General features: G+C 38.0%; 1 protein-coding gene across 1 annotated transcript in view; it reads right to left on the reverse strand.

Moving 5' to 3' along the window:
• LOC107723644 (nebulin-like) overlaps positions 1-15,664 on the reverse strand; it is a 61,583-nt gene that overhangs the window by 35,953 nt on the left and 9,966 nt on the right. The window contains 48 exon segments of the mRNA XM_016532353.1: positions 115-426; positions 515-622; positions 746-850; positions 985-1,188; positions 1,413-1,724; positions 1,813-1,920; positions 2,111-2,215; positions 2,313-2,516; positions 2,618-2,929; positions 3,017-3,124; positions 3,220-3,324; positions 3,488-3,694; positions 3,845-4,156; positions 4,248-4,355; positions 4,594-4,698; positions 4,844-5,050; positions 5,161-5,472; positions 5,576-5,683; positions 5,790-5,894; positions 5,983-6,189; positions 6,284-6,595; positions 6,719-6,826; positions 7,167-7,271; positions 7,366-7,572; positions 7,665-7,976; positions 8,068-8,175; positions 8,264-8,368; positions 8,481-8,687; positions 9,139-9,450; positions 9,555-9,662; positions 9,757-9,861; positions 9,955-10,053; positions 10,142-10,249; positions 10,967-11,164; positions 11,264-11,377; positions 11,479-11,586; positions 11,673-11,777; positions 12,276-12,374; positions 12,507-12,611; positions 12,709-12,816; positions 12,896-12,997; positions 13,507-13,623; positions 14,220-14,327; positions 14,486-14,590; positions 14,825-14,929; positions 15,037-15,141; positions 15,237-15,341; positions 15,449-15,553. Coding sequence (XP_016387839.1) covers positions 115-426; positions 515-622; positions 746-850; positions 985-1,188; positions 1,413-1,724; positions 1,813-1,920; positions 2,111-2,215; positions 2,313-2,516; positions 2,618-2,929; positions 3,017-3,124; positions 3,220-3,324; positions 3,488-3,694; positions 3,845-4,156; positions 4,248-4,355; positions 4,594-4,698; positions 4,844-5,050; positions 5,161-5,472; positions 5,576-5,683; positions 5,790-5,894; positions 5,983-6,189; positions 6,284-6,595; positions 6,719-6,826; positions 7,167-7,271; positions 7,366-7,572; positions 7,665-7,976; positions 8,068-8,175; positions 8,264-8,368; positions 8,481-8,687; positions 9,139-9,450; positions 9,555-9,662; positions 9,757-9,861; positions 9,955-10,053; positions 10,142-10,249; positions 10,967-11,164; positions 11,264-11,377; positions 11,479-11,586; positions 11,673-11,777; positions 12,276-12,374; positions 12,507-12,611; positions 12,709-12,816; positions 12,896-12,997; positions 13,507-13,623; positions 14,220-14,327; positions 14,486-14,590; positions 14,825-14,929; positions 15,037-15,141; positions 15,237-15,341; positions 15,449-15,553 — 7,539 coding nt within the window.

Here is a 15,664-nt window from a genome sequence, read left to right on the forward strand (position 1 = left end):
TAATAATTAGCATTAAGTAGTGAACCAATATGTCTCTATAAACTAGGTATTTGAAACATGGAGATCTTACTTCCCAAATCCTGAATGTAGCATGTCTACATGTAGCATACTTACGTCACTCTGGAGGTCATAGACTTGTCTGGCCTGGACAACATCGTTGGAGTCGGGCAGGCAGGTCCAGTTGTGCAGGTAAGTTCTGTAGTTGGCGTCATTAACTTGGATCTGGCACTTCTTGGCCAACTCAAGAGACAGCAGGTCTACTGGGAGGTGGAACTTGGTCTTGGACTTGTTGAAGTCTTTCTTGTAAAGAGCATCACTAGCAATCTTAGCTGAGTTCAAGGCCAGCATGAGCAGAGGATCATCCTGGATGCTCAGGGCTCCAATGTGATGACCAACTTGCTTACGATAACCAGTCTTGTACTTGTACTGTTTAAAAGAAAGAGCAGTTTAAGGCATAAGATAGTTCAATGGAATGTTTTGTTCAATTTTAGATGCAATAACTCAAAATACTCACATCACTGGCAATGTCCCTGGAGGCCTTGGCTGCTTTGATGGGGATGGCATCATTTCGCATGTCATAGCCCTTCTTTTTAGCTTCCTCATTTGCAAGCTTGTATAATTTCTTAGAAAAAAATAAAATGAGCAGTTATTTTATTTTTAAAAAAAAAGAAAATAATATGTATTAATTATCAACCAAGAACATCCATTATGCACCACTAAGAGGCCAATGTTGTGTCATACTTACCAGACTGTAGTTGGCCTTGTTTTGACTTGCGAGTACAATGTCCATAGCATCTGGCATAATATGGATCTTTGTCTTGTCTTTGTTCCATGCATCAACATATAGTTGCTGTTAAATAAGAGTATGAAATTTAAAAAAGAAATCACAACCACACAATAACTGTCTAAAATAGATGTAATAAAATGTAATTAGAAAATTATGCATATGCACGTATGCATATGTTTTATCAGTTCAGAAGTTACCTTGTTCATGACATCGTTATTGGCTTTAGCCAAGGCTATCGGCATGTCTTGAGTTGTCATGGTGTATTTAAAGTTGCTTGGGTGTTGACGGTACTTCCTTTCACTCAGGACTTCTCCCGCCTTTTTCACTTTCTCAACATCCACTGAACCAATGGGGACCCATCCGAGACCTTGAAGCCATTTCAGATCAGCCTTGTAAACAGCCTAAAAACAGACACATATATGGAAAGAATACCTGTTAGTGACTCCATACAGTTTATTCATCAGTATCTCTCTTTCTCAACATCAAGAAGACAACAGAGACCCAAGCAATTCCTCTTTCTATTACATACTAGCTACCAACTAAAATATAAAACAGAAAGTCAATTCAATGAAGATACAGAAATTGATCAATTAATAGTGCTTAACAGAAGCTGGATAACACGTACATCACTCTGGAGGTCATAGACTTGTCTGGCCTGGACAACATCGTTGGAGTCGGGCAGGCAGGTCCAGTTGTGCAGGTAGGTTCTGTAGTTGGCATCATTGACCTGGATCTGGTTCTTCTTGGCCAACTCAAAAGCTAACATGTCTACTGGGAGGTGGAACTTGGTCTTGGACTTGTTGAAGTCCTTCTTGTAAAGAGCATCACTAGCAATCCTAGCTGAGTTCAAGGCCAGCATGAGCAGAGGATCATCTTGGATGCTCAGGGCTCCAATGTGATGACCAACTTGCTTACGATAACCAGTCTTGTACTTATACTGCAAAAAAAGAAAATATTCTCAGTGTAGCAAATGAGAGTATATACTCAATGCGACATACACTGCTTAATCAGTTTGTTGTACTTACGTCACTAGCAATGTCCCTGGAGGCTTTGGCTGCGATGACAGATATGGCATCATTGCGCAAATCATAACCCTTCTTCTTGGCCAGTTCATTGGCAAGTTTATATTGTTTCTGCAGAGCAAATCAGACAAAATATTTGAACAAACTTGGCAACAGCAGAATATCAATTCAAACCAATGCTCATCGCTCTTGATCTATAAACAGTGTGACTCAGAGTTAATATTTAGAATATTTGCTTAAATGTAAAAAAGAATACTCTTAAATACAACTGAATACTCGACTCTAAATTTGAAATACTGACCTCACTATAGTTGACTTTGTTTTGCTTTGCAAGAACCACATCCATTGCATCTGGCATGATGTGAATCTTTGTTTTATCATTGTTCCAGGCTTCAACATATTTTGACTGTCAGAATGAAGAGAGAATTAAGCATCAAAACTGATGTCACAAACAATATTTTAGACAGTTTTCATATGGGTCTAGATGTCAAATGTAAAGATACCTTGTTCATAATTTCATTATTGGCTTTGGCCAAGACCAGTGGCATGTCTTCAGTTGTACAAGTAAACTTAAAGTTGCTTGGGTGCTGACGATACTTCTTTTCACTTAGTATTTCTTCAGCCTTTTTCACTTTCTCAACATCAACCGAACCAATGGGGACCCATCCGAGACCTTGAAGCCACTTCAGATCTGCCTTATACACCGCCTAAGAACAGACATGTATGGAAAGAGTGCTTACAAGCTTCATAAGGATGGGCCATCAGCCTTATTTATATATGTACAAAACTGCAGTAAAATCATACTTACGTCACTTTGGAGGTCATAGACTTGTCTGGCCTGGACAACATCATTGGAGTCAGGCAGGCAGGTCCAGTTGTGCAGGTAGGTTCTGTAGTTGGTATCATTGACCTGGATCTGGTTCTTCTTGGCCAACTCAAAAGATAACATGTCTACTGGGAGGTGGAACTTGGTCTTGGACTTGTTGAAGTCTTTCTTGTAAAGAGCATCACTTGCAATCCTAGCTGAGTTCAAGGCCAGCATGAGCAGAGGATCATCCTGGATGCTGAGGGCTCCAATGTGATGACCAACTTGCTTACGATAACCAGCCTTGTACTTGTACTGTTTAAAGTTCATTAAAATATCCATTACATTTTGATAAGTACACAGTAATTAAATACTGGGTCCAATAAGAAAAAAAAAACGTACATTACTAGCAATGGCACATGACGCTTTTGCAGCTTGAATTGGGATGGCGTCAGCACGTAGATCGTAACCCTTTTTCTTTGCTAGTTCATTGGCAAGTTTGTATAGTTTCTAAAGAAGAATATGAAAAGATTATTTAAATGCTGTGACTTGGTGACAATTACTGTTTGCAATCAATCAGCAATGAACCTGGTGACATCACTAACCTCACTGTAGTTAACTTTATTTTGACGAGCAAGAGCCACTTCCATTGAATCTGGCATAATGTGAATCTTGGTTTTGTCCTGTTCCCAGGCTGCAGTATACTTTTGCTGAAGGAAGAATAAATGGGTCCATTTTAAATTATTCTGAAACATTCTGACTAATGAAACTATTAATTATGTGTCTCTAAAAAGAACGTCAATTGACCAAACCTAATAATCAAGATAATCAAAAGCAAAGCTCAGTGTCAAGTCAAATGGTTTCAACTTTCACCTTGTTTTTGATTTCATTATTGGCCGAGGCTAGGACCAGATCCATGGAATCCATGTCTTTAGTGAACTTGAAGTTACTGGGATGTGTGCGGTACAGTTTCTCGCAGCCTATCCGGCCAGCAGTCTTCGCTTTCTCCACATCCAGAGATCCAATGGGAATCCATCCAATTCCTTTGATGTAATTGTTATACTCAGATTTGTAGATGTTCTGCAGAATTAGAGAGGATCAATATAAAATCAAATTGAAAAAGAATAGCATTTTATAAAAATCAAAACATTAAAGGGGTCATATGATGCGATTTCAAGTTTTCCTTTCTCTTTGGAGTGTTACAAATACAACGTCACAATCTCGACTCACATCACTTGCGATCGCCTGCATGTTACGGGCTAGCTCTAGGTTCATGGCATCAGGTAGAACATTATAATGTGTAATGATCTGCCTATATCCAGCATAGGTTTGAGCAGCCGTAGCCTGCTTAGCATGAACAACACTCAGCATGTCCACAGGAGAATGGTATTTCAGCTTGGACTTGTGATAATCCTTCTTGTATAGTTTATCACTCTGTATCCTAGCCACCTCCATGTAGTGCACCAGCAAGGGGTCGTCCTGGAGGCTACGGAAGCCAACATAATGTCCTCTTGCTTTGTTGTACTCCTTTTTGTATTTGTACTGTAATGAGAATATTTGTAGAAGTCAGAAATGGTAATACTTGGATAGCACTAGTGACAGAAACATTTGATTATCTATTTGAGTAACTCACATCACTGGCAATGTTTGTGGAGGCCCTAGCTGCAACCACTGATACAGCATCTGCCTTGAGGTCATAACCTTTCTTCTTCAGGGCTTCCAGTCCTGCTTTGTAGGCTTTCTGTATTCAAAACAGCACAAGTTATACATGTTATTAATGCTTTTAAGGGGATATTTAGTGACTCTTTCCAGAAGCTACATTGTTACATCAGTAGGTGGTGAAATATTTGAGTTTTTTTTTTATAAATAACTGATAAATTCACTCAAATGGTTCATTCAAATAGACTGAATGATTCAGAAAGGAAACACCTCTAACAATAATATTGTTAATATTCTGCAAATACATAGAATACACCTACCTCACTGATGTTGACTGCATTAGCCTTTGCAAGAATGATTTCAGGACTGTCAGGCATGATATGGATATTTATCTTGTCCTTGTTCCAAGCGTCTGTGTATGCTTGCTAAAGTAAAACACATTCAAAATATTATTTATTGATCAGACCAGCCAAATAATCCATTAAAAATTTCATCAATTAGATTAGATGCACATACATCTCAGAAATGATGGATCATTACTATACTGGTTTTTTAAAAAGTGTAATCTACCTTGTCCATGATCTTATTATTGGCACTAGCCAATGCAAGGTCCATAGAATCCATAAGTTTGTGGAACTTGTAGTTGGAGGGGTGAGTGCGGTAGTTGTGTTCACTCTGGATCTTTCCTCCAACCTTTGCGGTCTCTACAGCCAGTGAACCAATGGGCACCCAACCCATACCCTTCATGGTGGCGTTGTACTCACTCTTGTACTCAACCTGGGAGACAACAGTTATACTGTTAAATCCTACTTCAATACTTCAGTCCCACAGGTTATGAGCTACCCCCTCCATATAGGATGTGTGGACCTAAAAGAGGATGGACTTACATCACTGGAGCTGATGTTCATGGAGCGAGCTAACGCCAGGTTCATGGCATCGGGCAGCAGGGTGTAATTATGGAAATGCTGCTTGTATCCTGCATATGTCTGAACCTTTGAGGCATTTTTGGCCTGCACAACACTCAACATGTCCACAGGGGTGTGATACTTCAGCTTGATCTTGTGGTAATCCTTCTTGTAGTTCCTCTCGCTCTGCATCTTAGCCACCTCCATGTAGTGCACCAGCAAGGGATCGTCCTGGAGGCTACGGAAGCCAACATGGTGGCCTTTCGCTTTCTCATATGCCAGCTTATACTTGTACTGTCATGACAGAAACATGGATTTATCAGAAAGGATGAATGATTTTGCAAACATTTATTAGAAAGTACTGAGACGAAAATAGATAGGATAATAGGATACTTACATTGCTAGCAATATTCCTGCTGGCTTTGGCAGCCACAATCGAAATAGCATCTGGTTTGAGGTCATAGCCTTTCTTATTCATTTCCTCAAGGCCAGCTTTGTAGAGTTTCTGAAAATACACAGAAAAGGCAATGGAATATACTACACTGGACTTTTTTTTTTTTGCTTTGATTATTAATTAGGATGTTTTGAATGAATGCAATAGTTAGTCTTACCTGGCTCATGTTCAATGCATTGGCCTTGGCCAGGACAATATCAGGACTGTCAGGCATCACATGAATCTTGAGCTTGTCCTTTTCCCAGGCAGCATGATAGGATTTCTGCAACCAAAAGCATTTAAATTTTCATAGATTGACCTTTAATTTTAAACCAGTCAAACCAATGAAAATACCCTGAATCCAGACTTGCCTTGTCCATGATCTTATTATTAGCACTAGCCAATGTGAGGTCCATAGAATCCATAAGTTTGTGGAACTTGTAGTTGGAGGGGTGAGTGCGGTAGTTGTGTTCACTCTGGATCTTTCCTCCAACCTTTGCGGTCTCTACAGCCAGTGAACCAATGGGCACCCAACCCATACCCTTCATGGTGGCGTTGTACTCACTCTTGTACTCAACCTGGGAGACAACAAAGGTAATGTTTAATACCTTTGTTAAACCCATGGTACCCCCTCCAAATAGGATGTGTGGATCTAAAAGAGGATGGACTTACATCACTGGAGCTGAGGTTCATGGAGCGAGCTAACGCCAGGTTCATGGCATCAGGCAGCAGGGTGTAATGATGGAAATGCTGCTTGTATCCTGCATATGTCTGAACCTTTGAGGCGCTTTTGGCCTGCAAAACACTCAACATGTCTACAGGGGAGTGGTACTTCAGCTTGATCTTGTGGTAATCCTTCTTGTAGTTCCTCTCGCTCTGCATCTTAGCCACCTCCATGTAGTGCACCAGCAAGGGGTCATCCTGGAGGCTACGGAAGCCAACGTGGTGGCCCTTTGCTTTCTCATATGCTTTTTTGTATTGGTACTGTGATCAAAGAACAGTGGATTCTAATCAGTCCAGTACATTCATTATGTAATTGCAAATGTTTTTTTTTTTTTGGTACTGCTGAACAGCAACTTTTTAATTCGAGATACATTTTACACTTACGTTGCTGGCAATGTGTCTTCCTTGTTTAGCAGCAACAATGGAAATAGCATCAGCTTTCATGTCATAGCCTTTAGCAATGTCCACAAGCCACTGTGCCTTGTAGTGTGACTGTAAAATAAGAGTTTTTTAACATCTACATTATTTTAGAGTTTCATTGGTAATAATAATATTACCGATAATAAATACAATTTTATAAATAAAATGCAATTAACTGATAAGGTCATAGCATAAAAACAATGAAAAATATAAAGAAAATAAATGACATGAGGGAAAAAAACAAAACAAAACCTGCAAGAGACTTTAGTGGTAACACAATTAGGCTGAATGCACTGAGGACTGTTAATGCAATAGCTAACCTGAACTAATAATGAAACAATGTTAACACAGAATCCTATTAAAAAGTGTTTCTCGTTTATTTAATTTAGATTTGATATGCTTTTGTACTCACCTCACTCATAGTCTGAGCATTATATTTGGCCTGCAGGAACTCTGGGGCATCAGCTGGTAGATTGTAGGTGTGCATACATTTCTCTCCAGAGGCTTTATAGGCAGCCTAAAATGAAATGAAACGCAAACAAGAACCCATAAATCAGTTTTAGATCATCATTCTGGTTATCATTCACAATAAATTATTGAAGTATACTTACTTTATTTTGTAGTTTTGTGTTGTTCATGGCCAAAACCATGTTCATCTGATCTGTTAGACTGGTAAATTTTAGCGTACTGGGGTGAATTCTGTATGACCTCTCATCAAGGGCTTTATTGGCAGCCTTGGCCTTCTCAACATCTATAGAACCTATGGGAACCCAGCCTGCTCCTTTGAAGATGTTGTTGAAATCTGATTTGTACAAATTCTATGGATAAAATGTGATCTGTTAATCATTTTGTCAAAACAGCAATCATCCTAGGTTTAAGTATCGTCATAGCCTTATTTAGTTGTGCTTACATCACTCTGGATCTCCATCATGTTGCGAGTCAGTTCAACGTGCATGGCATCAGGCAGCAGGGTGTAATTATGGAAATGCTGCTTGTATCCTGCATATGTCTGAACCTTTGAGGCGTTTTTGGCCTGCACAAAACTCAACATGTCCACAGGGGAGTGGTACTTCAGCTTGATTTTGTGGTAATCCTTCTTGTAGTTCCTCTCGCTCTGCATCTTAGCCACCTCCATGTAGTGCACCAGCAAGGGATCGTCCTGGAGGCTACGGAAGCCAACATGGTGACCTCTAGCCTTCTGATAAGCAAGCTTATACTTGTACTATAAAAAAACAACACAACACAGTTGCATAAAAGTCAACAAGGCACTCCAACAATTTAAATATAAATAAATTAAATGTATGCTTGCTTACATCACTGGCAATATCCCTAGAGGATTTCGCAGCAACAATAGGAATGGCATCATGCTTCATTTGATGTCCTTTCAGAAGATCCTGCTTGTGTGCGTAGGTATAGTATGTCTGCAAAGGCAAAAGAAAACACAAGCTTCCTTGATACTGTTATCCATCTCATTGTCATATACAGTATTAAAATATGCAGCATTCTTACCTTGCTGATATTGACAGCGTTGTATTTGGCTTGCAGAAGCTCTGGTGCATCAGCAGGGAGATGGTAAGTGTGCATGAACTTCTCACCACTGGCTTTGTACAGCCTCTGGAAAACAAAATTGACATGATTCAGAAAGTAAACATAAATGAAACATATTTAACCTTCATTATGGACATTCATCAAGGACACCAAACAACAGCATGCATTTGTCCCTCACATCGCTTAGCTGCTGTGCATTCAGTTTGGCTTGTTCCATGACTGGGGTGTCCAGAACGCTGGTGAACTTGATAGTGTCTGGGTGCTGCCTGTACTTCTTCTCATTGAGAGCTGCACCAGCAGTCTTTGCCTTTTCAACATCCAGAGAACCGATGGGGATCCAGCCAGTGCCCTTTACGTAGTTCTCATAATCCTGTTTATACTGGACCTAATGGGATTAAACAGGGCATATCAGTTAACACATTTACAGAAATACAAACTTTAAAACATCTTTTATACTATATTATTTATATTTTAACATATTGTAAGATATAATTTATTCCTGTGATGGCAAAGCTGAATTTTCAGCAGAACATTACTCTTCAGTGTCACATGATCTAACAGAAATCATACTAATAAGCTTGTGGAAAGTGTGATACGTTGTTTTCTGGATACTTTGATGAATAGAAATAGAATAGAAAAATAGATATAATGTATCCTTGCTGAATAAAAGTATTCATTTCTTTTTTTCTTAATTTTCTTACTAAGTCCAAATTTTTTAATTGTATTGTATATGGTCTGTATAATCAGTGTTAAGAAAAAAAGTATGATGCTACAGTTTGTGTAAATCTAGATTTGAGAGTCACATAAAGAGTTTAAGATGATTAAATGTTTCTTACATCACTGGAGCTGAGGTTCATGGAGCGAGCTAACTCCAGGTTCATGGCATCGGGCAGCAGGGTGTAATGATGGAAATGCTGCTTGTATCCTGCAAATGTCTGAACCTTTGAGGCATGTTTGGCATGCGCGACACTCAACATGTCCACAGGTGTATGGTACTTCAGTTTAGCCTTGTGATAATCCTTCTTGTATAGTTTATCACTCTGTATTCTAGCCACCTCCATGTAGTGCACCAGCAAGGGGTCGTCCTGGAGGCTACGGAAGCCAACATGGTGGCCTCTGTCCTTCATATACTTCTTCTTATACTGAACCTGAAAGGTATGGTAAATCAACAGTTTATTTAATATTATTCTGTTCCACACTGCAGTTTTCTGTCCATCTGTCTCCTTTATGGACTTATGAAAGGATCTCTTACATCACTAGCAGCATGTCTTGCTGCCTTTGCAGCTTGTACAGAGATGGCGTCAGGCTTCAAATCATACCCCTTTGCAATAGTCTTCAGCCATTCAAGCTTATAGTATTTCTGAAAAGCAGAGATGCAATAGATATACAGAGTCACCAACTTTGCAAAAAATAATATGCCAAATACCATGAAACATTAGGGCATTTTCACTTACATCGCTTATGTTGTAGGCATTACACCTGGCCTGAAGTAACTCTGGGACATCAGGAGGCAGGGAGTTTTTCTGAAGGATTTTATCCAGACCTTTCTTATAGTGCAGCTATAGTGGAGAAAATATTCACAGATCACATTAACGTGCTGGTTTAGCATTTATTCAGAGCAACATTTAACCATGTTAATTGTTTTTGCTTACATCACTTCTTATCATCTGGTTGACTTTAGCCTGCAGCTGGAGAGGGTGGTTATCTATAGCTGTAAAAGGTACGGTGTCTGGAAGCTGCCTGTATTTTTTCTAAGTAAGAGAAAGAAATTTTAAAGTTACATTATTGATGACCATAAAAATCAATTCTTTAAATGGGTAAAAACAGGAAGTGGCATACCTCACTTAAGATCTCCCCTGCTTTCTTGGATTTCTCAACTTCCATAGAGCCGTAAGGCACCCAAGGCGTTCCTTTGACGTAGTTATTGTATTCGTACTTGTATCCATTCTGTGGTTACAAATGACAGAAAAATCAGTAACACAAAAAATTTAAGGTATGATTGATCACCTTTTGCTATATGGACTTTGCCATGTTCATAAACATGAAAAAAAAACTTATTTAGTTTAGAAAATCCATTTAAAATGTAAATAGGCTGCACATTAAAGTCGTGTTCATAAAGACCTCATCAAATTAAATTGGTATTTGTGGCTTTATTCCATGTCTTTTTGAATAGAGAAATCATCTATATTCTGGAGTACTCTATGAAGTATGATCTTTTAGCAGATATATTCATTTAAAATTCTGTGTCTTTTTCTTTCAGGACCAAAATGGCCCAAAAATATTGATGACTAATCCTGCACTCTAAAATGTTGAATACTCAAATTCTTAAATATTAATGATACAAACCACTTCTGACTAGAATTTATTTATTTATTCCGATATAAAAGAACATCAGGCAGTCAGCTAAGAGGAAAGACAGTTAAATGCATAAATCTAAATGTAATGTAAGACTTCTGTCTATAATAGCATGGTTTGCATGGTTCGCAGCTGTGATGTTAGGCTATTGGCTATTTAAAAAAGACAATCTTTTCAATGAGGCTTTCTCACCCAACTTCATGTTTAAATAGGAAATACTTCAGTACAGGAATGACAACTGCACTTGTCAACACTGAACTTGTGAATCTGTGCTCATTCCAGTGTGTCTAGAGCAGCAGGGATCCTTACATCACTCTGAAGAGCATTGGCCTTCTTTGCCTGGTCCAGTGGTATGCTGTCATAAGGAAGGAGGTAACGATTTGGGATATTCTTATAGCCAGTCATGCTGGCAATGGCCTGAGATTTCTTAGCAAGTGTCACAAGCATCATGTCCAGTGGAGTATGGTACTTGGTCTTCATCTTCTCATAGTCTTTCTTGTACTCGCGCTGTTCAGAAATATTTCGGAGGATCAAAAAACTGACTGTTAGTACATAAAAAAACTTCACGGTTGGGTATACAAGTTATCAGTAATGCACTAGCCGTACCTCACTTTGGATCTTAGCAACATGCACTGAATGCATGATCTTAGGGTCATCTTTGATGCTGAGGGCCCCAATCATCTGTCCTCTGTTCTTCTCATATTCCTTCTTGTATTTCACCTAAAATTAAAGACCATATCAGTGTCACAATTACCTGAAATATTTTTCATTGTTTTGTTACACACTGTCATTCAAATGACCCAAATATCCCATTTACTTACATCGCTGGCGATGTTAGTGTGAGCACGGGCTGCAAGGATCGAAATTGCATCCCCTTTCACCTCAAATTTCTTTGCTTTTGCTTTTTCCCATTCAAACTTGTAACACGTCTGTGAACATGAAATAGAGAAAGTAATGCATTATGATCAGGTTTCAGTCAAATTCACTGCTATGAATGAAGATGGAATGAACTTACATCACTAAGGTTATACGCATTAACTCTAGACTGAATGAAGAAAGGGTAATCAGGAGGAAGGTAACACTTAAACTTCTCCTTCTCATACTTTTCCTTGTAGTTGAGCTGTAAAAAGGAGAAAAAGTGTCAATGATAATATATTCTACATCAAACTTATAACTATAATGGCTAGTAAAAATGTAATCTTACATATCATGTTCATACACAATTATGTATACAGTATATAGAGTCACACTGCCCTAGTAAATTTCCCAGTATTTTCCGAGTGCTCCATGATTGTGGTGTTCAATGAAGCAGGATGAGCTTGATGAACACCACTAGATGGCTTCTCACTCCTCAGTCTCAAAACGATTGGCTTTAGTTGTTTGTGTTTTTGCGTTTAGTTTGTTGTTGTCTGTGACTTACCACTTGAAATAGCACAGACAACAGCTCTAATAATATGTCTAGGGATTTACTCTATTGTCAGCGGGACTGAGATGACAACTGCGCTCTAATGAATGCTGGGATTTTTCTAGGGCAACATTTGACAAGGTCCATGAACCACCTGGTAAACTTGGTTTCTTTGGTTTTATTTAGTCATAATAATTAAAGCTTTTTACGTACATCACTCAGCTGTTTGGCGTTGATGGCAGCTTGCACTAGAACAGGTGAGTCTGTCACCTGTGTGAACTTCACCTTGTCTGGATGCTGACGATAAACTTTCTGCAAAAAGAAACACACACACACACACACACACACACACAAAAAATCACCTAATGTCAGGTTCTGTACCCACCCCATTAAAGTAGGTATATATATATATATATGTGTGTGTGTGTGTGTGTGTGTTCTTACATCTTGACATTGCTGAAGCTTCTTACTGGCTTCATATTCAGGTGTAATAGTTTGAGGGAAGAAACACTTGGCCTTCATGTCCTCATAATCAGCTTTGTAGGTTTGCTTTTAAAAGACAGTGAAAGCAAGTGTAAATACACAAATCATGTTTTTTTAATCAAGAAGATGGAAATATACACATATATACATTAGGGTAACTTACATCATTCTTCAATTCTTCCACCTTCTGGCAGTGAACTGTAAATACATCTTCATAGCTACCAACATAATGACCCTTCACCTCATTTTCATACTTTTCTTTATAACGGATCTGAGGAAAGAGAACAATATAAACTTCAGATATGCGGAAATATCAAATGTTTGTAGCAAATTATGAAATCATCACTCACATCACCGAACTTCTTCAATACACTGTCCATCTTGAATTTGGGAGTGTCGCAGTAATTGATGCTGAATCCCCGTGATTTCTCATAATTAGCTTTATACACTTTCTAGAAAAGGCAAAACAAAGGCATGTCAGCAATGAGTCAACAATTTGAGATAAACTTGATGTATTACAAGACAGAGTTGTTTAAATTCTCAAAATAACATCATGAGAAAATGATGAGAGGAAATGCTTTATAATACTCATTTTGAACACTTTAGGATCATTTTGGTTTAATGTATGTGCCAAACAGTGGCCACACAGATAGAATTACATCCAATTATCAGGTCTGATCAATTTAAATGAGCTACATATTTACACTAACTGAGTAATAAAGCTATAATCCAAACCATCATTTACTCATTAACACTATGACACCGAGCTCTGCTAAAAATCTCTTTTAGATTTTAGACAAGAACTCACTGTAACATCTTTGGTTTTGTCAATGTTGTCAGTATTTGTATTTCCTTAAATAATTTATTTCAGCTGCCTATGGCTATATTTATTATGCACAACCTTAGTAAAAACCTCTTAGACCATAAACATTTCATTTCCTTAAGATCTGGATTAACATACATCACTCAAGATGGTTCCTGCGTATCTCAGCTGTCTGAGAAGGGGGTTCTCTGTAGCAGGGAGAACATTGTAATCGGACGTTGCTTTTTTCTTCTCATAGTCCTGCTTATATTTGACCTGTTGAGGTGGAAAAATGCATACAATAAATGACAAATGAATGGTTGTGAAACCAATATGAGTCATGGGTTCTTGTAACGTTTTTTTTTTCTTTTCTTTTTTAAGTCAACACAAAATGTACACAACAAGTCCAGTAAATAAAATTGGTCTCTGTTTTGATTCTCATCCCTGGTTTCTTTTATAGCTACTGTGCATAAAAAATACTCTGGATCTAATCCTGTTTTTTCATGTCCTCACTTGTGATGCAGGCAATGAGAAATTAGTAAGCAGGGATCAACAGAGATAACCAGATCAGACATGTGAATCTCTGGACTGACTCATGATCTGTTTTAAGAGTCATCACTGGAAGGTTGTTTCCATACAATGAGAAAAGATGTTTAAAAAGTATGTCTATTGGTAAGTACTACCTCACTTTAATTTTTTAAGCTAGTTTGTTTTTTTACATTTCTTACATTTTCGAAAAAATAAAAACATTCCAAGTTTAAATGAAAAAAAAAAAAACAGATTTTCGTGTAATATCTGATTTACAGACTCCATGATATGTGTGAAGACAAAAAAGAAAAAGAAAGGAATGTAAATAAATTCCCAAAACTTACCGTACTTGCAGCTTCACGAGCCTTTTTATTGGAAGCGTATGTTGGTGTGTCTGTTTGCATAAAATAAATTTGGTCTTTCATATCTTCAAAATCAGCCGTATATTTTTTCTGGAAAGAAATCAAAATGTGACACTTAGTTTTATACAATTTTAATATTAAGAATTTTGCATAATAATAATATGCATGTTTTAATTTGATGAATGCATTTATTTGAAATATTCTATCAGAATATGTTTTGGAAAGCATGATGGATTTCTTGCACTTACGTCGCTGATGTTGTCCATAACCATTCTAGCAACAGCGACATCAAAGTAAGGGGTTTCACACCATTTGCCCTTGACGTTCTTGTTGTAATCCTCATGATATTTAAGCTGTGAAGAATTAAAGAAATGTTTTTCATTATTTCTATGGCTTACATTTCATTCCCAAAGACTTTTGCGAGCACAATCAATTTTGCAGGGACAGAAGATATTTAAATGTAATACTGTAGAATAAACCACTGAACTGCAATAGGTCTGATAGATGGAAACTAAAAAGGACCCTTTATTAACACTTCAGGAAAATGGAAATTGATTCAGAAGGCACAAAATTCAGGCAAGTCTTACATTACTACGAATGGCAAAGTTTTTCTTGGCCAGTTCAACCTCTGGGGGATCAGCCAGACATGTGTACTTTGCCTTGCGCTCATCATGGCCCTTCTTGTAAACAATCTGTGAAGGCGGTGCACAACAGATTTTTGACAACGCAACACAATTTAATGATAATTGTTTTACCTTTTCTTTAAGTTACGCAGTAAAATATAAGTAAGTTTACTCACATCACTGAGGACTTCTTGGGCCTTGGCCACCCTGCGCAGCTCTGGGCTGTCACTGTATGGATAGTACATGGTTTTATCCTCATCCCATGCCTCTGTGTACAGTTTCTGATGGGGATATTCAATCATCGTAGAGGGTGAAACAGTCAGTAATGACAGTATAAATATCACTTTAGTGCTTAAGACAGGAATCAGAGATCTACCTTGCTGTAATTTGCTGCATTCTTCACAGCAAGAACCAACTCAGGGGCATCAGGAGGAAGCAAGTACTTATCCTTAGTCTCATCCCATTTTTGCCTGTACAGAACCTAGAAAAGACATATGTAAAGAACTTATGTTATGACAATAAAAACACAAGGAAAGGAATCAGCATTACACTAGGTTGGGTGGTCACTGATGTGACACAAGCACTTACTTTGCTGATGAGGTCAGAGACGTGCTTCACGTGAGCAATCTCACGAGCCTCACCATCATAAAGGCTGGTGGTTTTGGCCTTCAGTCCTTCCATACGGTATTTCACCTGGGTTACCAAAAATATTAATGATTAGTAAAAATTTACAATATCTGCTAGAATTAAGAAGCATCTGGTTGTAGTTTATTAGGAGATCTAAATTAAGCAAAAAAAAAAAAA

Source organism: Sinocyclocheilus rhinocerous, unplaced genomic scaffold (assembly GCF_001515625.1).
Source record: "Sinocyclocheilus rhinocerous isolate Xijiao unplaced genomic scaffold, SAMN03320098_v1.1 scaffold755, whole genome shotgun sequence".
NCBI lineage: Eukaryota > Metazoa > Chordata > Actinopteri > Cypriniformes > Cyprinidae > Sinocyclocheilus > Sinocyclocheilus rhinocerous.